Source organism: Tachypleus tridentatus, chromosome 10 (assembly GCF_004210375.1).
Source record: "Tachypleus tridentatus isolate NWPU-2018 chromosome 10, ASM421037v1, whole genome shotgun sequence".
Lineage (NCBI taxonomy): Eukaryota > Metazoa > Arthropoda > Merostomata > Xiphosura > Limulidae > Tachypleus > Tachypleus tridentatus.
In genome coordinates this window covers 166,137,092-166,160,713 of record NC_134834.1, presented here as the reverse complement: position 1 = coordinate 166,160,713, position 23,622 = coordinate 166,137,092, and the positions used below count along the sequence as shown (strand labels likewise).

The following is a 23,622-nucleotide window of genomic DNA, read 5'->3' as shown; positions in this document are numbered from 1 at the left end:
TGCTCAAGTCGCGAAATGGTCACTTTTTTGGTTATTGAGTAAATCGCGAGATCTCTCCTTATAAAAGTTAAAAAAAAGTTCGCTTGTTTACCCACGAACTGCTCCTTGGTATTCTTTAATTATTATTCCTTGGTATTTGGACCAATACGAATTAAACTTGGTTGGATGATATATTTGACCATGAAGCGTTCCGTATGGTAGTTTTTACTCAGCCTTAACAACCTCGATCCACGTTCACAACTAAAATATATTTGTCTAACTAATCACTCAACATTATATATTTAGAAACGGCTGGTATCTATAGAGAAAGATCTATGTAGAGGAGCGAACAACGTTTCAACCTTCTTCGGTCATCGTCAGGTTCATAAAAGGTTAGTGATCCTGACGATGACCGAATTTTTTGCATATATAATTTCTCTACAAGTGTCATCACGGATAATTACTCAACAGTCTTGGATCAATTTTTGTTCTTAAACTTTTATTTTGAGTTTATTTTCTTGAAATGTTTTGAGCATAACTTCGGATCATTAAAGTCGTATGGCTACATCTGAAAAGACGTTGCTTTTCACATGGTAAATTCTATGTTGAGTTTTCAAATGTAAGAACACCAAAAATCTATTTTTGGCCCAGTCAGAAGGAATAAATTTTATTGGGGTCCATCAAAAACTCGGAGTATCAACAAACATCAAGTCTGTAAAGAGGAACCAGAAACGTCATAAAGTAAAGTAACTGTAGCGCCATTTCTGTAACGTGGAATAAAGTAGGTGTGAAATAAATTATGCACAAAGATACAAATTATTGATTTAATTTATTAGTTCAAGTCTTGCATTCAATCCTTATGTCCACAGACGCCTTAGTTTGTGTATACATAATATATATACAGAGAGAGACACACACCCATATATTTATATATAATACCAATTCTTTGTACAAAACAACACACTTACCACCTTTGCTATCGTACCTATCCACGTGCAACATGGTTGAATAATAATAAATTAATTCTGAGCTCTAACTAAGAGAAAGTATTGCAACGCATTATTTTGCAGTTACGGAAATGAAATATTTATTTATTCTTCTATAAAGATTCTAGAAACATGATAACAATGCTTAACAGTTATGTATATTTGTAAGTGAATCTCGTCGATGTTCTGTCCATATCGCAGTGATTTCTCTAATCTTCAGAAATAACAAATGGAAACAAATGATATTACTTTGTAAGAGGAAAGAATATCCATTTGATATATATGAGTTATTAAACCTTAAAATATCTAATTGTTCTAAGTCTGAAATTTATTCCGTTAATAAACAAAATCATAATATTTTGAAGTTAAATTGTTTATAAAGTATACAATACGCCGTAATTATTATGTTAAATGTTTTGCTTCATTATTTATTATTTTTTGTTTTAACTCACAAAGCTCCACAAAGTGCCATCTGTGTTTTGCCCAGTACAGATATTGAAAGTCAGTTATAGAGAGTTGTGTTTTAAGACTTAACCGCTGTGCCAATAATGAAATGAAAGGAGCTAAATTACTGGTTTGGCTAAAATTTCGTACATAGCTACACCAGGGTTATCTGCGCTAGCCGTCCCTAATTTACCAGTGAAAGAGTAGAAAGAAGGCGGCGACTCGTCACCACCTACCGCCAACTCTTGCGCTACTCTTCTACCAACGAGTAATGGGATTGGCCACCATATTACAATGCTTCCACGGCTAAAAGAGCGAGAAAGTTTGGTGAAATGGGGGTTTAAACCTGCGACCCTCAGATTGCGAGTCGAGTGCCTTAAGCAAGGGCAAATACTTTACTGGGCAGTTAAATGTGCACATAAACAATTTCTGAATAGAATCTTTTGCTTGCAATCATATGTTTTTAAATGATGCATTTTATGATTCGTAATATAATAATATGTGTACCTATTTTATAAACTGTAATAAACAACAATATTCAGCCGCGTTTCTAATTCAACATTCTCTATAAGACGAAGAGTGTATGATAGCATTTTAAATGCACTATATTCATCATATCCATTGACGACAATGCGTTTCGCTCAATACAAAGCTCATCAGGCCTGCTGGTACGCGTTAAAATTCGGTTATGATAATAACACTATTTATATAGGCTGTTTATTACAAAAACAAATATTTTAGTTTGTGCTACTTCTCTAAACAGCCCGGCATGTATAGGAAGTGCTTAACTCGTAATGGTCGCAGGTTTGAGTCCCCGTCACATCAAACATGCTCGTCCTTTCAGCCATTGGGCCTTATAATGCGACGGCCAATCCCACTATTAGTTGGTAAAAGAGTAGCCCAAGATTTGGCGGTGGGTGGTGATGACTATCTGCCTTCCCTCTAGTCTTAGACAACTAAATTAGGGACGGCTAGCGCAGATAACCCTCATGTAGCTTTGCGCAAAATTCCAAAACACGCAAAATTTAAAGAAATACTAGTTAAGGCTAACAATAAAATCACGAAACAGAGGATAAACTGAGGACCAACTCAGTATAAATTAAAATACATTGAAAGGAAATATATACACAAACACATACCTCTATAGTGCTATTTATAGTTTTATCTCAGCTATACAATATATATATACAATATTACCTATTACAGTTTAAAATAACCTAAAATCGAGTAAAATTGTAATTTAAATTTAGAACTTAATTAAATATCGAGATGTATCAAATTTACGATATTTGCCAACAAGACTGATACTCACAATCTTTTTTCTAAGTACAAATGTATCTTAATATAGAAATAATAATACGACCTATAATAACGGTTATTAAAAATAATGATTTATATATAAAAGTTTTACAAACAATATAGTCTTCTGCCTAATCCATCTTCCTTTGTATCTTATCCAAAATTCAGAATGAACGAATTAATTTCGAGCTAACGTAGATACAATTCACTTTATTGGGAGCTAGCTAGCTCTTTGATGATCACACAGAAGTTTTTCACCCCTGAAGTTATATACTGTTCTTGTAAATATATAAAGATCCAATGTTAATCTGCTGAAGTTAAATGATTTATAACATTCAAAATATCTAAACGTTCTTGGTCAAATATCTGAAGTTCCCAGTTAATAAGCATTGATCACTTTATAGCTTCTGAGGTTTATATTATACCAACTGTAGCAAACCAATATTACAAACTGTCTATTGGTGCAGGATGTTAGTTAAATTTGTAGGCATAAAGAGAGTTTCTAGAAATTTTAGCCTGCACAACAGTATAGATGATACACTAGAGTTTAAATACACACACAGACTGTTGATTCTTACACACACAAATCTTCTAAAATGTTAGTGAAAAGGCAAGAACTTCACAAAAGAGATTTAAAGGTACAAGTTATTACATTTCTTAATACAAATTTAACTAAAACAAAACATTGATATTGAAATAGATATATAATAGTAAATCCATCACAAACTATAGGAATAGAACGTTGGATATCCTACAACTAGTATCATGAGGCAGATGAAATTCTCAAGTGCAACCATAGAAGCAGTGAAATAAAACATCCTACAACAGAAATTATCGAGAAGAGGGCATATACAGGTTTCAACTATAGGTACAAAACACTATCTACCTGAACCTAGTGTTATAAGGAGGATCCAGCATCAGATGATCCAAATCCCATCAACATCATCACATTTGGAATTAAACCTTCACAGGGTAGAAAGGAATAGGGCATATATGCTAGTGGCATATAATATGAAGATTTGTGTTCTACATTCACGAAAAAGCCTTAATAATCTACAACCTTACGACTTAGATACTGAGATGTGGCAAAGACTCCAAAACTCCACTTGAAGAAAGTAGGGTTAAAAGGCATTGGAAAGGCTGGAAAAATGTCACACTGTAAAAAATCCAATATACATATATATACACTACTAAGCAAGCCACTACTTACCTAGAACTTCGAGAGTTCACGACGAGCGAATTAATTCTGAGTTGATATAGGTAGAATTCACTTAACGGGAAATTAGTTAGCTCTTCGCTGATCACATTTGAGTTTTTCACCGCTGAAGTTATACAATGTCTTCATTAAAATTCTAACGTCTGATGTTAATCTGCTGAAGTTGAAAGATTTGTAATGTTTGAAATCTTAAAACGTTTCTTGGCCAATATTTGAAATTTCCGATTAATAAGCGTTAATTCAAATATTGTTTCCGAGGTTTATAGTACGCCAACTGTAGCAAACCAGTAATGTATACTGTCTCTTAGCGCCTCGCGTTGATAACTTTTATAAGCATAAGACAAATTTCTAGAAATGTCAACTTGGCCAAAAATATAGACGATACGCTAGTGCTTTTGTAAAATATATATTGTTGATTCTCACACTTGGGAACCTTCTCCAAAGTTAGTGAATAGGTGGACATTTCACAATACTCATGTGGCAGTATAAGTTACATGCATTTCCAAATATAAATTTAACTGAAACAAACGTCTATATCAAAATAATTATGTAATAGTAAACCCGTCGCAATAAATATACGTACATCCACACACTTGCACAGAGATGGAACCGTATAGGTAACAATGACTATTTAAAGAAAAACCTACTTACCTACCTAACCCTCAGAGGAAACCATCAGTTACAAACAAATAGTGTTTTAGGTTTTGACTAACAAAAGTATGACATAAACGTTTACGATTAAGTAATATTGTACGACAAAATGCTTATAAGTAGTGAAATACAACTTAAAGTTTATATGCATTATAATGTATTATAAGTTTAATTAAACTTCATTCCACGTATTTTTGCATAATTAATGTTTAGAATCAATTTTACGTTACTTGTTTATCTAGTGCTTGGCTGTTATCTAATTATAACTTGTGCAGCTGATTTTAATTTTGTAGGAGGTTCTAAGAGTTGATGAACGAAAACGTAATAGATTTTGTAAAAGTTAATTTGTGTTCATAAATGTGACATTACTGTGGCGTCACTGTTTGGTTGTGTAGTTAATAACCATCGAGTTTAGTAAGTCTTCAATTCAAATTTTATTTAATCCGTTGTAAGAAACTGTATTTTAACAAATAAGAAGCATGAAGTGGAGTTGTTAAGCACATACTCGAGGGCCTTCATAATTCAGTGCATCATTTTTGGTTGATTCTCAACAGCAGCATTGCCTGAAGTGTTCGATACCGTTTATATGTCCTCAGAACTTAGGTAGTTTCAATTACTACTTAAAAACTTAATTACTTGTTGGCATGGTACTAAGCAAATAAAAAACAACGTGTTATTGGCTGACTTAATAAGAAAAACTTTTTTCTCGCCTCTAGTTTTCTTCCTACAGTTATGCGTCTACTTATATCTCTATAAAGTTGCTCAAAATATCAAACTATGATTTTACTTTTCTTGTTAAAAATGATTATACATATAAATTGTTTCAGCAATAGTTTGCTTTCCTCTCCACAACTTTTAATATTAACAATAATTATTCTCTAGTTAATACATTTATTCATAAATACATATTTCGAAATTTTTCACTGTGAATTAATAATAATTTTGGAAGATGGTTGTTAACAATCGTTACATACATAACTGTTGTTGGTTTCTTAGTGTGAAGCTATAAAATGAGCTATTTGCACTTTGCTCACGGAAAAGAATCAGACTAAGGAATGACCCCCATGGCCAGGTGGTTAGGACGCTTGACTCGTAATCTGAGGGTTGCGGGTTCAATTCCTCATCCCGCCAAACATGTTGTCCCTTTCAGCTGTGGGGTCGTTATGAATGCGACAATCAATCTCACTCTTCGTTGGTATAAGAGTAACTCAAGAGCTATTGGTTGGTGGTGATGACAAGCTGCCTTCCCTCTGGTCTATCACTACTAAATTAAAGACAACTATAGCAGACAGCTCTCTCATAGCTTTGCGCGAAATTCAAAACAAACAAACTCAGGATTTTTGCATTGTAAGTTCGTAGATTACCCGTTATTCACCAGAGACCTGTAAACGATTCCTATTTGTTTTAAAAATTCATGGTTTGGTAACAAACCAGTTTTGAAGGCTACAGAGCCAAACATTTACTAGTCTAATTGGGAAAAGATGTGATGTATTCAAAACACGTAGTCGAACTCTGCCAACAGCATAAAAATAGCTGTAGTTTGAATAATTCAAAAGTAAATTTCTAAGTTCAAAAATTTATTATTTTATGTCATATCAAGATTTCATTCATTACCTTGAGAAGCAAACCACATTCATTTCAAAGACAAATGACAAAATTGAAGAAAGGGAAACTGAGACAAAGTGGAATTCGAAACCAAAAATTTACCTACTTTACCGTTATGACTATACACGTCAACCAACTACGCCGCTGAGTCTATAAAGCGGAAGTTCTCTGTTTTTATTCTATTAGTTACTAAGAACGTAAAGTAGCAAAACTCTTGTAAAGTCTATAATTTGAAAAAAGTCATAAGTTGACAATACGCGTGCATTATAGACTTTTTATGTTTTAGAATAGCGTTTTGTAACTTTAGTATTCGATACATCCAATAGCTTAATTACCAAAATGTTTTTTTACCCAAAATATTATATTTTAGTCTCAAATCCCTCTCTCTTTGAGTTGCTAGCTCTTCAGAAAAAAAACATTAACTTTACAAGTTGGAGAGAGGAAGATCCTCTTAACAATCTGAAGTACGAATGGCACTTGATCTACGAGATGACTTCCAAGAGACCTTCAAAAAGGCAACCCTGAGAACTTACCTAAACAAACTTGTAACCACGTGCGTGAGCTTTTTGATGTAATTGTCTTTAAAAAAAGTCAAAGAATAATAATAATAGAACGTTTGTTATGTATAAGCACCTGACAATCTCTAACAACATAGATGCTAGTTTTATCACCTTTTGGCTTAAAGATCATGCAATAAGTAAATTATGACAGCTATATTACAGTTATTGTTTTTGCTGCTATCTTTGCTATAGTTTTTCTTTCATCTAGCCAGGGTGGCAGCATTCTCTTTAGGTGTATTAATGGCTAAGGCTTGTTTCGCATGTATAGTATTACTATTTCTAGCCTTATCTTTGTTTTTACAGCATTGCTCTCTTCGCTAGAACAAAGACTTTTCAAAGTTATCAACATATGATTTTCTCTTTTTCTCTCGTTTTGGTCACGTGAAAAGCATATTTTAAAAATCATACCCTTTCAAGTACAATCTTAGATATTTATAGATTATACTTTGTTTTTTTAAAAAAACACGAAAAGGTAATTTATACAACTTAGTGTTCTTGTTTTCAGTCCAGAGAACTTGAAAAAAGCCACATCTTCTTTAACAGTGGTAGCATTTCTCCTCACGTAGAAAGTTCACATCCGAAGCACCGTCTGCTATGATACAATTACATTGTCTAATATAGAACCCTTGGGTCAGACATACAGAACTGAAAGCTTTGATTTCAAAGGTTATATCATTGTTAGAACCTAAATCTATAGAATCTACATAATTAACATTTTTTTATCTAACCGATTAGGTGCAGTTTGATCACGTACTGCATGCGCATAAGCAACTGCGTACCTGTACGTGATATGAGAGCGTTTTATTAGTTGGCAACTCACAGAGCGTTGTCGTAATGATAGAATATTGATGCTATTGTGTCGTTAGCTCGTTATTAGTGTTGCAAAATGATTATTGTTATTACCAAGTTATAAGTAAAACTAAGAAAAAACGTTTTTAGTCACGGGAGCATAATTCAATCATGTGTATTTAGACTTACATTAAGAGAAGAGAGGAGAATGTCATGACTTTCTAATAATGATAATTAGTCACATAGACAAATTTGCGGTTTGTAAAGTTTTGTTTTTACTCTACCGACAACAAAGTGAGTAACGTGCTTATAAAGGTTCGTTTACATGATGTTTGGAGTGTGTTTGAGATTTCAGTTTACGTTGCACATTTTGCCCAGACCTAATATAAGTACTATTGTACTTATAATATTTATTAAGGTACCCTGACTAATTTCTGCTTTTCTATGAATATTATGAATACAAAGTAACTTGTATAGTAAATTTAACAACGGCCTATTTTACGCACACTGCATACTCCTTGCGTAGGTGCTATAGATGTTGACTGACACTTTGTATTTATTGAGAGGTTTCATTTATTGGCTTAAAATATATTCATTGATTCCAATACAAGGTCATCATATTTCAGTAAATGTCCAAACACTGTAATTCAGAGATGTTAGAGGTCACTAAATGTTATCAAAGGTGTCTGGCATAGACAATTAAAATTATGATAAAACATTTCAATCTCATGTGTGTGTGTGTGTGTGTGTGTGTGTCGTAAATCCGCAGACTTACAGCAACACTAGCAGAGGACCAATCTTACGTGTTTGTTATACAGAATAAAAGTGTACGTATTAACTTCCGACCAAAACAAGTTAGAGAGAAACTGAAATTCAACCTGGAAACTGGTATAGTTGATTAAATATAGCCTTCTTAGATTTCTACTTACAGAGATTATAATGTACTGTTTGATCAGCTGGATACCACCAACGTCATCGATACTTTTAACCTACTTTTAATTTTATACATATGTATATACATATATGCACTATCTATAATGCATGTTATTAGAACAAGGAAAGCCGTTCGCTTTTCCAAATATTCCTTTTTAAGTTAAACTTTATTCTCACTGACAATTAATTTAACTGTTACTGTTCTTATTTTGTTCATACAATTTTACAATATTATCATTGTTATAAGCCAAGATACTACCTTCTTCAATTGTACAGAGTGGTCCTATCCAAACTCCGTTAAAACACTTAATTTTGCACACGCGCTTCTGTGCTAATGGTCCGATGATCCCAAGGAACTGGACTTCGTGCACTCCTCTAAAGTTTGTTCCTCCTCCGCCAGATAAAACGGATCCATTTACTAGGACTTCTGGTGGAGCACAGTTACTACGGAACCTCGCTTCTTGGAGAACTGAAATAGAAAGATGACCATGATCTGTGGATTGTCCTCGAAAAGAAACTTCGTATGTAAACACCTAATAAGGAGTTTGTTATATTAAACTATTTTTCTTATATACTTATGAATAAGATATATGTAGAATAATGGAAGTATCATAAGTTTAAAAAATGTATAATTCTTATGTTAATGACACGATTTCCACGAGATATTTTAAAAGATGTAAGCTCGTGGCTTACAGTAGTAATAAGAAAAAAAAAAGATTAATATCTAGCTCTATTATTCAGAAGTTTTAGCAACATCTAGCTCTATTATTAAGAAATTTTAGCAATATCTAGCTCTATTATTCAGAAGTTTCAGAAACATCTAGGTCTGTTCAAAAATTTTAGCAACATCTAGCTCTATTATTCAGAAGTTTTAGCAACCTCTAGCTCTATTATTAAGAAGTTTTAGCAAATCTAGCTCTGTTAAAAAAATTTAGCAACATCTAGCTCTATTATTCAGAAGTTTAAGCAACATCTAGCGCTATTCAAAAGTTTTAGCAACATCTAGCTTTATTATTCAGAAGTTTTATGCTTAAGCGAAGTTTGTATTAAATTCTCAAATTGAAATTAGTGTTAGAGAACATTCACGTGGAAATTACTTGAATGAAAAAAACGTTTGAAACGTTTAGATGAATAAAGGGATGGAAAGGGGAAGAAAAAAAAGGCAGGTATTTCAACATACTAAACGATATGGTAAAACAATTTCTAAAAACGAGTGTTAAAGCTCAAATCTTGGGCTCGAAGAGAATTGTATTTGTAATAGGAGAATTCGTAGATATAATAAATACTTGATATATCTAGGTACCTTGCTTTAATCGGACAATACTATTTTGTATGTGTGCAATTTTTTAATTTGTGAAAAATATCTCAAAGAAATTTTTCTTTGTCGATTGTGTTTATGTTATTGCCAGAAGATTGTAAAAACATGAAGAACACTTATTTTTTTATATTTAGTCGGATTTTTACCTTGAGATACTGTTCAGCAAAATTAAACTAATAATACATAGGGTCCTTTAACAATGAAACTAGTAATTCATAGCGTTCTGCAATAATGAAAACCAATAATTCAATAATAAATTGCTTCAGTGCATAAATTATCGTTTCATATACTAACTTTATAAATATTAAACTTTCTTCTAATTTAACAGTAAAACTACACTTTTAAGCCTACATCTGGTGCTTTTAATGTGAACTATCACTAGTGACGTAGATATTGCAATAATTTTTATATGCTATTGTATATACTCCTTGAGAAAAAATCAAATATTCTCACTAAATACTATGTATTTATACGGTGCCATGCACTGTCTCCTTTGTTTCATATGGAACCTTAAACGCATGATCTAATCAAATTATCTACCATTTTAAACATATTATAACGTAAGTGGCTAACACTTTCAACGAGTAGGTTACATCATTTATTCAACATCATGAAATTTATCACTGAAGACTGGCATAAATGGATACGTTTAGAAATGTATACTCTAAGTGCTGTGATAGAAATCTGCAATGTCTATCAGATGTATAGAACTACACATTAGTTTTCACAAATGTTGAGTTATTCAGTTACAGTTCCATTAATGTAGTGTCTAAGTATTCGCAAGTTTTGCAGACTTTAACTTGAAATATACGATATATTTTGAGTATGCCAGTTTTATACATGTTATTCATAATAATTTGTTTGTTTTGGGTTTCGTGCATAGTTACATGAGGGCTATCTTTCTGCGCTAGCCGTCCCTAATTTAACAGTGTAAGACTAGAAAGAAGGCATCTAGTCGTCACCACCCACTGCCAACTAATAGTGGGATTGACCGTTACTTATAACGCCTTCACAACTGAAAGAGCGGGCATGTTTGATGTGACGGGGATTCGAATCCGCGACCCTCAGATTGCGAGTCAAGAGCCATAACCACCTGAACATGCTGGGTCGTCAGGATAATTAGGTTAGATGAAAAACTTAGCAATTACTGTAATAATTCTTAAGATGTGGTTATAACTTTTGCTACCCTTTTGTAGTTTCAAAAGATAAAAATTTGATGTGTTTTAGCGCGAAGTTGAAAATTAACTATCTAGACTCTGTCATCACGGTGAATCAAACCATAAATTCGTTGTAAGTTTATACACTTACCGCTGATAAAGCAATGGATCAAATAAAAGTTGTTATTTCGATTAACTTATTCGTTCAAACTTGAAAACGGGTGGTTGTGTCGAAGGAAGTTTGTTTTTACTGTTCCTATATTTATATTCAAAGCGCTTGCTCTTCAGTTTTGGATAGCATCTGTCAATATTGGATAATTTTATCATAACAGTTTTCACGTCTGTAAAATTTAAATAAGTGATGTCCGGTAACACTCTATACCACAGAGACAATTGCTGGAACTGAAGCTACCCCAAAATGTGCCACAGCTTTACCTGCATATTTCACACCCAACCAATAATACTTACTCTTAAACGGTCTACTTTATACATACTACAGTATGTTTGCCCATAATGTTATAGAATAGAGTTCCAATAATTTTTGTTTAGCCCACATCAATCTCCTCGCCAGGTTGAGAGAGTTGCCATCAACGTCATGTAACGAGGATAGTCAATACGTCTTTAGTTAATCACGTTCGTCTTAAATGTTAAGCCTAAACGTGTACTAATCCTTTCACACAGATAAGGAAAAGCTACGTACCACATGACTTTGAAGGATACAGTGTAAACACATGTACAACTGGCTTAGCGTGTAACATTGATTTCATATGTGGTCTTGTTAAATACCAGAATACGAAGTTTTTGGTGTGTAGAGTTCCAATTTCTAAAGCATATATCGCGTGCAAATTTCTACTCCAATAATATGAAAATAATATTTTTACAATATTTTTTTGAAAATCGCCAAGGATATCGTCTAGGTATTTTTGATGAAAAGTTGTTTGTTTAAAGATAAGCACAAATGTGCACAATGGCTATCTGTTATATGCACACCAAATGTATAAAAACCTGTAAGTTCACAAAACTATCGCTGGGCGATTGGGTAAGGGTGCATTACATTTGTTCCATCATAGCAATCGGATGACATTGAACAGTGTTTAACAGCTCTACACTGAGTACATAAATACTTCTGTGTTTCAGCTTTCAAACTGCACAAGTGTCCGCTTGTTTTCTTCTACTGTCCGTTTCCGATTTATTTATCACCGAACTCATAATTATTCATTCTTTCTTAAACAAATCAGGTCCGTCTTATTTTGTTGTCATTACTTTTGCTGTATTTGAAATTGTAATTACACACATGCGGAAACATACAAACACGCACACACATTTATTATATATACACGTATAAACTTTAATCGATTTAGCAATAAGCTACGTTCAACATGAGTACCTAGAGTTTCTCTCTTGTCCTAACTTACAATCCTCAAATTGTTTAAGTAAAAAAACGTACTGATCGTCACATTAATATACAGGTTCAAGGGCCTTTTCCGTATTTCTATGCTATCTCCATAAATATACAAACAAATTTTTCACTGGGTTGTGTCTCTTCAGGCAGCTACCTCTTATATTATTTCGCTCTGTCTGAAAGTTTTAACCTGACTGCTTTAGCGCACTGAAATGAAGATGATATACAGGGGTCATATACATTTTTTTAACTCCAGTTCCGGACGATTTTCAGAAAAAAAAGTTAAATTATTAGTAAATGCTAATGCCTCATGTACCTTTCAGCTCAGTAAATGAGCAAGGTATGTTCACTCTAGACATCATGAGACACATATTATTGCTTTTAACTATTCAGCATTTTCGTAGTTGACGAGCATTTCATGTTCTTCAACTGTCAAAAGGTTACAATTATAACAGTATAAAAAACAGAAACCACAGTGCTCTACCAGAATGAAAAAGAACAAAAAAGCTAAAAAGTCACGTCCAGTCATCATTAGTAATTTATTTAGTTTTAAACTTCAAGTTATCAATTTGTTTTTATACAATCCATTATATCGTTGGAGTCAAAAAATATAACACGACAATGTATATTTTTATGTTTTTTATCCGTTACAACACTCTGTGCCAAAAACTGTCGACAAAAATGTAGGGAGAAATCGCTCACTTTGTATGTATATCACATACACTGCTGGCCAAAATCTTAAGGCCAATGAACATAAAGAAAAAATATGCATTTTGCGTTGGTAGACTCAGCTACTTATTTGAGTAGAGCTTCAAAATATAAAAAAAGGAAAAATAAAAATAAAATACTTTTAGCATATAATAGGGAAAATGTGAACACTATGAAATCAGCCTAAATATAAGCTGGTCAAAAGTTTAAGACAATACGAAAAAAGAAGACCTACATAGGGTATGAAATGCCCAACAAGAGGTCTTAGTAGTGAGTTGCACGGCCGTCATTGCGAATAACTTCAAACATTCGCTTTGGCATGATCGATATAAGCGTTTGCAAAAGGCTGGCTGGAATGTTATTCCAAGTGATGAAGATGGCTTCACGAAGATAGTGCACTGTTTGTAATTGACGTCCATTTTTATACACTTCCCTTGACATCCACCCCGAAACATTTTTAATGGGGTTCAGTACAAGCAAACACGCTGGATGGCCCGAAAGAATCACGTTATTCGCCATGAAAAAGTTCTTTGTCCTGCAGACATTGTGAATTGCAGCATTGTCCTGCTGAAAGATCCAGTCATTTCCACACAACTGATGGCCTTCAGTCAATAAGGATGCTCTCTCCAACATGCCAATGTAGCCAGCTGCTGTTTGACGCCCCTGTATAACCTAAAGCTCCAGTGTTCCTTGGAAGGAGAAAGAACCCAAGATCATGATGGAACCTTCTCCACCGTGTCGTGTAAAGCCTTTCTCTCGTAGATGCCGTCTTATTGTTCTTGAGCTACATTCTGCGTCCGTAAGAGCTTTAATCTGGTTCGACGATCGGCTGGTGTCTTGCCGGACAGCCCGTCGAATCCTCCTGCTCAACGCCGGCAAAATTTTCTTGAGCCGACGACTTGAAATTCTCGTTCCGTATCCCTCAAGGTCTTTTAAAAATTTTGCAACAACAGTTTTACTACGCCAAATCTCACCAGCGATGGTACGTTGAGAGAGACCTTGTTTTTGCAGCTCGACAATTCTACCACTTTAAAACTCTGCCAACTTTTTAGCCTTTGCCATGTTTTTACCCAATGTAACACAGGAGATGTCAGTGGGAGATACTGACAATGCTAATGCTTGAACACAAATAACTAAATTTCGTTACGTGTTTACCGATTAACGCTTCGTTTCAGTATGGTCTTAAACTTTTGACCAGCTAGTATTTAAACTAATTTCATAGTGTTAACATTTTCCGTATTAAATGCTGAAAAAATATTTTATTTTTATTTTCCCTTTTCTTAATTTCATTTTTCGAAGCTCTACTCAAATAAGTGGTTGAGTCTAAAACCGCAAAATGTATATTTTTTCTTTATGTTCATTGACCTTAAGATTTTGGCTAGCAGTGTATGTATATAGATAGATAGACAGATATAAATATATTTACACGATACATAGGAAGTTCCAACACTCATTAGTGGATTAACTGCATTTTCTTTAGATTTGTACGTAACTCCTGTTATAAACAATATGTAATCAACAAACACATACAAATACTTACAAAATTTATGTTTTAAAAACCAGTAGAAATACTTGGGTTGAATATTTTAGTAACGAAAGTTAAGCTAAGGTTTTTATTTTCTGTAGTGCATATTAATACGAGAAATAAACGACGTTATAATATCAAAACGTTTTTTTATTTAATTAGTTATTATTTTGTTTTGAAGTTAAGCGCAAAGCTACACAATAGGCTATCTGTGCTCTGCCCACCGCCGGTTTAAAAACCCAGATTCTAGCGTTATAAGTTCGCAAACGTGCCGCTGTGTCACTGGGCGCTGTTTAATTAGACATTTACCGTTTTGCTTTACAACTTTTCCTCAAGAGCGCTCACTAAAACATAAACCGAAACCGAAAATATGAAGTTTTAGATAATAAATGACACTTCAAACTATAACGTTCATTTGTACAACGTGCTTTTGATATATTAAGTAGTAAAGTAAACTTTAGTTGAAATCTTAACTGCTACTCGTAAACAAAAGTTCTGTTTAGGTTTCAGAGTAAAATAACAAAAAGATAGGATAAAAGATAAAGTAATTGTAAGTATCATTTTTTGTCCCCTCCTAGAAAATTAAGAGAAAGAAATGATCTAAAACTTGATCGCCTTTGTTTTATGACTTATTTCCCAGCAAGAACCAAATAAATATTCTTCATAACGTATAAACATTAACAAAATACGGCAAGTAAGACTTCGAACAGTGAAATAAATGTAACTCAATATTCAAAATGAAAAGGCCCGGCATGGCCAGGTGAGTTAAGGCGTTCGACTCGTAATCTGAGAGTCGCAGGTTTGAATCCCCGTCGCACCAAACATGCTTGCCCTTTCAACCGTAAGAGCGTTATAATGTGACGGTCAATCCCACTATTCGTTGGTAAAAGAGTAGCCCAAAAGTTGGCGGTGGGTGGTGATGACTAGCTGCCTTCCCTCTAGTCTTACACTACTAAATTAGGGACAGCTAGCACAGATAGCCCTCGAGTAGCTTTGTGCGAAATTTAAAAACGAACAAAACAAACAAATCCCTCTTGTCTTACACTGCTAAATTAGGGACGGCTAGCGCAAATAGCCCTCGAGTTGCTTTGCGGAAAATTCAAAAGACAAACAAAATGAGCTGCAAACCCTGGACATGATTTGGTTTTTTGCATATGATACGAAAGTATTTAGTTCTGTGTCTACAAGATAACACTGAAACAGTATTTCAGTATCTGTCTGTTGACACAGTGCTGCCACTAAACACAGTCTATATTTTTTCCCCATTATTCAGTTCAAAAGATTCGAACAAAATCTTTGTGGTAGTGAAAGTTTCTACCTGCTTAGTAAGGACAATTATACCTGGATTTTAACCTGATTTTAACCCATTTGCACATAAAGGAATAACGAATCTGAAATTTTCAGTTCCACCAAATACATAAAACTGTTATTAACTGATCAGATGCGTGTCTATATACGTATAAATAAATAAGAAATACGAATAGCAATCGTACTAATAATCTATTAAAAACGAATAAAGTATTGTAGGTAAATAACCTTAAGATTTCTAGCTGTCCAGATTGAAAAAAAAAAAAGCCATCAGTTACGAATGTGATCCGACATGGCATGATCCAAACAGTGAATCCGGAAGTTTATTGGGTGTTTTTTTTGCAAAATCGTGATCTGCACTTTGGAGTCTTTGATGCATTAAAGGAGTAACAGTTAGATTCCCTTGTTCGATTATCGATTCTAGTAATCATAGTAGTCGTGAAGTTATGTTGTGCCCAGCTGCTTCCCCTCTAATCTGTCACGGAACAACTAGCACAGGTAGCTCTCGTGCAGCTCTGTGGGCGTATCCGAAACAAACAAGAGTGTTTGGGAAATAAATACGTGTCACACAAGTTATATAGTAGAGTCTATTCAAACTCATTGATTCTAAAGACATATTGGATACTTCAGAAATAACTTCAAACAACTGCTAATCAGAGACAAGGAATAAAAACTTAAAACTGACGTTTTCTTCAAGACAGTTCTAACTATACCTTATTAGTAGCGTAGCCTTTATTTAAGAAACTAGTGATACGATAATTTTCCATGGTTTCGACATAAAATGGTAACAATGCGTAGCCCATAGATAAACACTGCAATTTTGCCATGGCTAATTAAAACAAGTTAATTATAGGGTGAATGTCTGCGGAACTCGCCAACTGTCAGAATGTATATTAACTTCAGCTCAATTCTCAGAGAGAATATTTTTTCTACCTTTTACAATTACGTTATAGTGATTTTGATGCGAATCTTTTAATTTGCTGTTGTAACTTGCTTCGAGGAGTATCTATACTTTTACAATCTAGGCACTACTGTTGGGTTCTAGTTAGCAGACAAGTACTAGTATGTCTCTACGTATCTACAAGATAACACGAATGGTTTTATACGGTTTTAATCACATTTGGTATAAAATGTAATTGTCTCTCAAAAATGAATTGACAAATGTTTTGAAGATACATGTCAAAGGTCAAGCTCACACTGTACGTCATCAACTTTCATTTTAATGAAAGCCAACGTGAATTTTGAAAAATGGTCTGAACTTGGTTTAGTTTGTCGATTTCACTCAAAGCTACGAGAGTCGTCCCCAGTTTAGCAGTGTAAGACTAGAGGGAAGGCAGCTAATCATCACCACCCACCACCAACTCTTAGGCTACTCTTTTACCAATGAATAGTGGGATTGACCGTCACATTATAACACCCCCACGGCTGAAAGGGCGAGCACGTTTAGTACGACGGGGATTCGAACCCGCGACCTTCAGATTACGAGTCGAACGCCTCAACCCACCTAGCCATGTCGGGCCAGGCAGTTAGTCATTAATACTCACCGCCAACTCTTGGGCTACTCTTTTACCAACAAATAGCAGGATTGACAGTTACTTTATAATGACCCCACGACTGAAGGGTCCAACATGTTTAGTGTGACGGGGATTTGAACCCGCGACCCTCAGATCATGAGTCAAGCGCCCTAACCACCTGGCCATGCCGTGTCGTCTGAACTTCGAAAACGAATTCAGAAAGAGTATTTTGGCACCTAGGCCAACGTTTTTGAGGGTGAGAAATTTGTGTTGTATATTCTAAGTTGCTCACCTGCAAAATCCAAAACATTTCGGGACGGAGGTCGCATTCCCTCTGTGCCTTTCAGTTGTTTTTCAAATTCATTTGTGTGTTATGACTTTGTTTGTTTCTTGTTTTTTATTGCAGTAATGAAAAACTTGGGAACTGTTCATATATATGAAAAGAGTGTGTATATATGTATGTATCATCCATTGGATCACACGTCGCATTGTTATGATATATCACGTACGTCCCAGCAACGTCACTCGTGCGAAGAACAAACCGCTGTAGTTTGGACAAAAAATATTTTCTACCTTTCACCCATTATATATCCTTCAAGTTCCTAGTTTAAAGTAAACTATAACGGTTGAAAGCTCCCCAGAATACTAGATCTTTCACTGCATTAGCTTTGGAAAAGTTTATGTTCGATTTTTTTTCTTTCTACCATTTTTCTTTCGTTTATTTTTGAAGCAGATGTTTCTTATCTATAGTATATTGAGCCACATTGATTTTTAGAGGCATACCGAGTTTCCTGTTATAACAAGAAAAAAAAGTCATAAAACAAGATAATTGGGTACAAAATCAATATTGTTAAGATATATATATATATGTGTGTGTGTGGAATTATATTTTGTATTTATGGTAGTAAAGCTATCTACCGTTATCCCTAATTTCGAGATACTGAGAAGAGGAAACGTAGCCAATCAATAATGTTCATGCTAAGGGATTGGATGTTACTCTTATAACACATAAACTGCTTAAAGTGTAAGCAATTAAAAGATTACAATTAAAGTGTAATCGCATTAAAAACTAGAAATGATTTAATGTCTCCATAGTAACATTTGATACTGCGTGCGTTTGTTACGGTGAATATGCAGAAGTTGAATACATTATATTAGAACGATTTTGGAGTCTCATCGTGTAACAGTCTGTGTCACCACGTTTGCTCATGTTCCATCTGTTTATTTGTTGTTTTGAATATCGCGCAAAACTACACGAGGGCTATCTGCGCTACCCGTTCCTAAGTTAGCAGTGTAAGATTAGAGGGAAGACAGTTAGTCATCACCAACCACCGCCAACTGACCGTCACATTATAACGCCACCATGGTTGAAACGGCGAGCATGTTTGGTATGATGGGAATTCGAACCCGCGACCTTCCTATTACGAGTCGAGTGCCTTAACCACTTGGTCAAGCTGGACCTGTTTCATCTGACAATTACGAATTTTGAAAATTGCGCAGCACCTCATTGTCCAAAGTACTTCATTTCAACCTAATTATTTTCCACCGCACATCCACTATGAAAAAACGATGCTTTCCCAGTGCCAGTTTCAAAATTCTGATCAATACAAATTCATACGTGCTGTATGCTGTGACTTAACTGGAATGTCTTTACGTAAATATCATGTATTCTTCAGCTGCTTGAAGTGTGCGACGGTGAAATGGATATGTTATGGAAACAACTTGTGTACACGTGGCTAGTGCCGCTTTAACAGACGGAGATCCTTCTTTAATTTGTTACGCACTGTTGTCTAGGTCACGTGAGCTGGCCTTTAGAACTGAACTTTGTATTCCCGGATTTCAAGACACCACATTTTGATTAGTACGGTCAAGATACGACTTCTTACAAGACTTTCTGAACAGCTGTGGTGTCGGAGATGAACAATAATGGGTTTTTTTTTATTGTAATTAAACTCCCTTTGGGAAATTACATAAATATATCCCTGATATGAGCCCAGTTTTATGAGTGTATGAATATTTTGTGTTGAAAATGGCTGTTACATACCCTTTCCAAAAGTGTTCTAGACACCACACTACCACAAAATATAGTTCTTATACGTGCTATTCTACACGACTTTACATCGACTGGGATTTTTACTTGACGTGCTAATTTTTTGCACTCACAACCGTTTTAATATAACCTACATAATTTGATGTATTGGTACTCCCAGAAATTGATCATTGATTTATTATTTGGAATTAAGCACAAAGCTTCACATTGGGTTATCTGTGCTCTACGAACCAAGAGTATCGAAACCCGGTTTCAAGCAGTATGAGTCCGCAGACATACCGCTGTGCCATTGGGGGAGGGGCGAATTTCCAGAAATACTGTTTTTGTTGAACTAATTTGACTAATCAACGTTAAAGATAAGAGAGTTATAGCGAAAAGGTAACGTTTACAGAGATAAAACATGATAACTGTTCATTTTGTCTCACGAACTGATAAATTATCTCATTTCATCATCCAAACAAAAGTGTATCCTTTTCTCTCCAAGTTTTCTCGATATAATAGAGTAAAACTGTGCATAGAAAGAGAACTCATTTTAACAACATACAAGGGAAAGACGACAGCTCTCACTTTGTGTAACTAGTCTGACAACAGAAACAACATTTTTAAGTTAAAGCTTCTTTTCATTTTTTTTATTTCATCAATATATACATTTTTAAGCCTTGATATGATTACAAAAACGATTCCTTGAACTTTAACCGTAGAAGATTAATATTCAACTTTGACTGAGCGAGATTCTTTATATATAAAATAAAAAGTAAATTCTGTCGATTTGTTAGTTCAAGCTCTAGTTCTGAACACAATGACATTTTTTTAGGACTTGCGTCAGGTCGAAGTCAGCTGGAGGTTTTAAATTAATTAAACCCCTCTCAGAGGCTGATTTATTGCTTTAATTTCTGGCACGCGACATTTTTCATTCACGTATAGCAAATTTGAACCAAGGTGTTTTATTAAAATAATCCAGAACGAAAACTTTAGAGAAAACAAGCAAAAGTGACTGAGGAACTCTTTTGTAGTGCTAATAACAGCGTTAATATATATATGTATATAATTACACACGTGTATCTATATGCGAATATATATATAATAATCATTACAGAATAAAGTAAAATAGTTAATATCTAACACTTACTTCATGAAAAAAAGGTTTTCTTGGTTTTCAAAAGTCAACGTAACAGGTGATAGTTATGTTAAAATCAAATACATTTTGATGATTAACTTTGAATAATTAAAACATAGATTTGATAACTAATGTATACTAACAGTAAACATTTTATCTTTTTGTCGAGATTATTTAATATTCTTTATCATACATTTGCCTACAGCGCTAACGTTTTTCGGAATATTTGAAAATATACCAGAAATACCAGTTCATGTTAAACTATGTTATTTGTAATTACGGGAAAGATAAAAGCAATCTATAAACACTAGTAATGATGGACGTAAATAAATCTATTTATTACAACTTGAGCTCACAAAATTTGGTTAATTTGTTTCCCATGAAAGGTATGTTTGTTTATTTTTAAATTTCGCGCAAAGCTGCACGTGGGTAGCTGCGCTTACAGTCCCTAATTTAGCAGTGTAAGACTAGAAGGAAAGCAGCAAGTCGTCATTACCTACCGCCAACGAATAATAGGATTGATCGTCACATTATCACTTCTTCACGGTGAAAGGGCGAGCACGTTTGGCGTGGCGGGGAGTCGCACCCGCTACTCTCAGATTGCGAGTCAAACGCCCTAACCACCAAGCCATACCGAGCCCTCTTAAAAAGATTACTGAAATCTATAAACATAAACATGCATGTCTAATTTAAACAACAGATAGCTTTGCAAACATCAGGTAAAATGTTTTAGTCGTTAAATTGAAAAGATTGCTTATCTTTTCTTTCTTTCGAATGTTAAAGATATGAAAACATCTAACAAGTAAAGGCAAAAATATCAGTAGATAGCCCAATATGGCTTTGCTATACGAAAATCACACAAACACACACAAAAATGACATCGTTTATCAGTATTATCTACACGCCATTAACTAACTGACTCTTTAATAATTCAAACATTCAACAATGGAATTTATAAGCGCTTTCGTTATTCGATAAATAAAACATAAAAGTACCGTTAATTTCATAATAATTTCCCTAAAACAAAATAATAAATTATTTCTTATTAAATAAGGGAACTTCTTATCTGTGTTCACAGAAACATTGAAGATAATAGCATCAGATTTCTTGAAGTAACTAAAACACCGATCGTTTAGAGAAGCTAAAATAACAAGGACTGGATCGTTTTAATTAAAATAACGATAAAAGTTTTCGTTCGGAGACAGAAAAATTAAACATCAGATAACGCTTGTTGCACAAACGTTTCAAAGTTGAGAGAGGGTAAACTTCACGTTATGAAGATATTGAAACGGACACAGCGCACTAGCGCACTAGCGCACACACTGTATATTTCTCTATCATTCTCTTTATACATAAACATTTATTTCAACGAAATAATGAAAGAAAGCTTATATACATGCCTAGAATTAATATTTACTACAGAATAACTATTTTTCGTGGAGTATTTTATTTCATCTTTAACAAAAATATTATTAGGAGCCTTCTTTTCATATAGGGTTTTCTAATGGTTTAATTGTGTATATAAGAATAGATATAAACAGTTTCTTTAAAAACGTTACTTCAAAGATTTGCATGCTAGAAACACTTTACAATACGATACATTGAACGTCTTATAATGTTAAATAATATAAAATTATCGGTTTCTAATGATTTGCTAGTCTATTTATTAATATATATATATTTACACACAAATATACATATAAAAGAAAAGTAACGTATTTATCATGTGACGAGAAGCCGAAGTTATTCTGTAGAATAAAGCTTTTAACAAAACAAACAAAATTACTAGCTTCAAAACGCAAACATTAACAATAGTAACGCAGTCGCATAATGTTTACATTAAGAGGTATTTATTGGTAAAACATTTTCAACAGCCATGCACAGGGAAAAGAATATTTGTGAATAATCTAAATTATATTTAAAATAATTAGCATTTCACAAAAATTGTCGACTGAAAATATTAAAGCAAAATAATATGCGCTAAAGAAAAACTGCTTTAATCTTTTGATACTGAAGAATCAGCTACTACAGTTAGACATCCAAATAAAGGTTGGATTAAAGATTATTTATTTTTCAAAACCATCGTGTCAATCAGATCAGTTACTCCAACCAGATATCCACATCAACGTTGCATTAGATGCTATTTAATTTCCAATATAGTTGTGTGCAATCAGATTATTTACTCCAATCAAATATCCAAATTCACGTTCGATTAAATATGGTTTAATTTCTAACGTCTTCGATCGTAATCAGTTTTAAAGACAATAAACAAGAAATAATACTTCATTATCAATTATTATACAATGGCTCAGCGATAAGTGTAAGAGATTATAACGTAAAATCTCGTTTAGATATCCACGATATCCAGAGTACAAATGGATCACCGTGTGGTTTTATGCTCAATAACAAATAAAACATATTTCAAATGTTTATGAACAAGCATCGCAATGGTCCCATACCAAAAGTAGCACGTGGTCAACGTGTCTGGCCGTGAAACTTAAATTAATCAGTTTACGTCCTGTTACCCTTATACCAAACCCTTGGGGACCGTAGATACCTAATGCAACTATGAGTGTATCCCAATGTTTGGTTTGGCAAGAGTAATCCAATATTTTGCGCTTGGTGTTAAATGTATGTCAGAAATAATTCCAAACCGGAATTAAAGGAAATTCTAGATTAGTATATTTTACAAATTAAATTACTTTTATAAATTTCACTAGAAACACTTATGTTGTCTGATAAATATGTATTTCAGAACGGCTGATATGGATATTAAAAGTTTTATTGATAAGGAGAGAACAATTTCAACCTTCCTAGATCATCTTCAGGTTATGAAAGAGAGAGTTTGTAAGATTTCTGGCCAACATTTTTATAACGCAGATTGAATCTCAAGCGATCAATTCAGCCTTACACCCACCACTATACCGGTACAGATATGTTGATGATATAATTGCAGGATTTACATCTACAGAACACACACTTAGTTTGTTTCAATCACGTTAACTCGATACACCCCAACATTAAGTTCACCTGTGAACAGGAAAAAACTAACCAAATAGCA

The 23,622-nt window shown here is 33.9% G+C and overlaps 1 protein-coding gene across 1 annotated transcript in view; it reads right to left on the bottom strand.

The window, feature by feature from the left end:
• Positions 1-23,622, bottom strand: part of LOC143228563 (locomotion-related protein Hikaru genki-like) — a 76,897-nt gene that overhangs the window by 29,640 nt on the left and 23,635 nt on the right. The window contains exon 3 of the mRNA XM_076459802.1: positions 8,722-8,931. Coding sequence (XP_076315917.1) covers positions 8,722-8,931 — 210 coding nt within the window. The remainder of the gene's footprint in view (positions 1-8,721; positions 8,932-23,622) is intronic.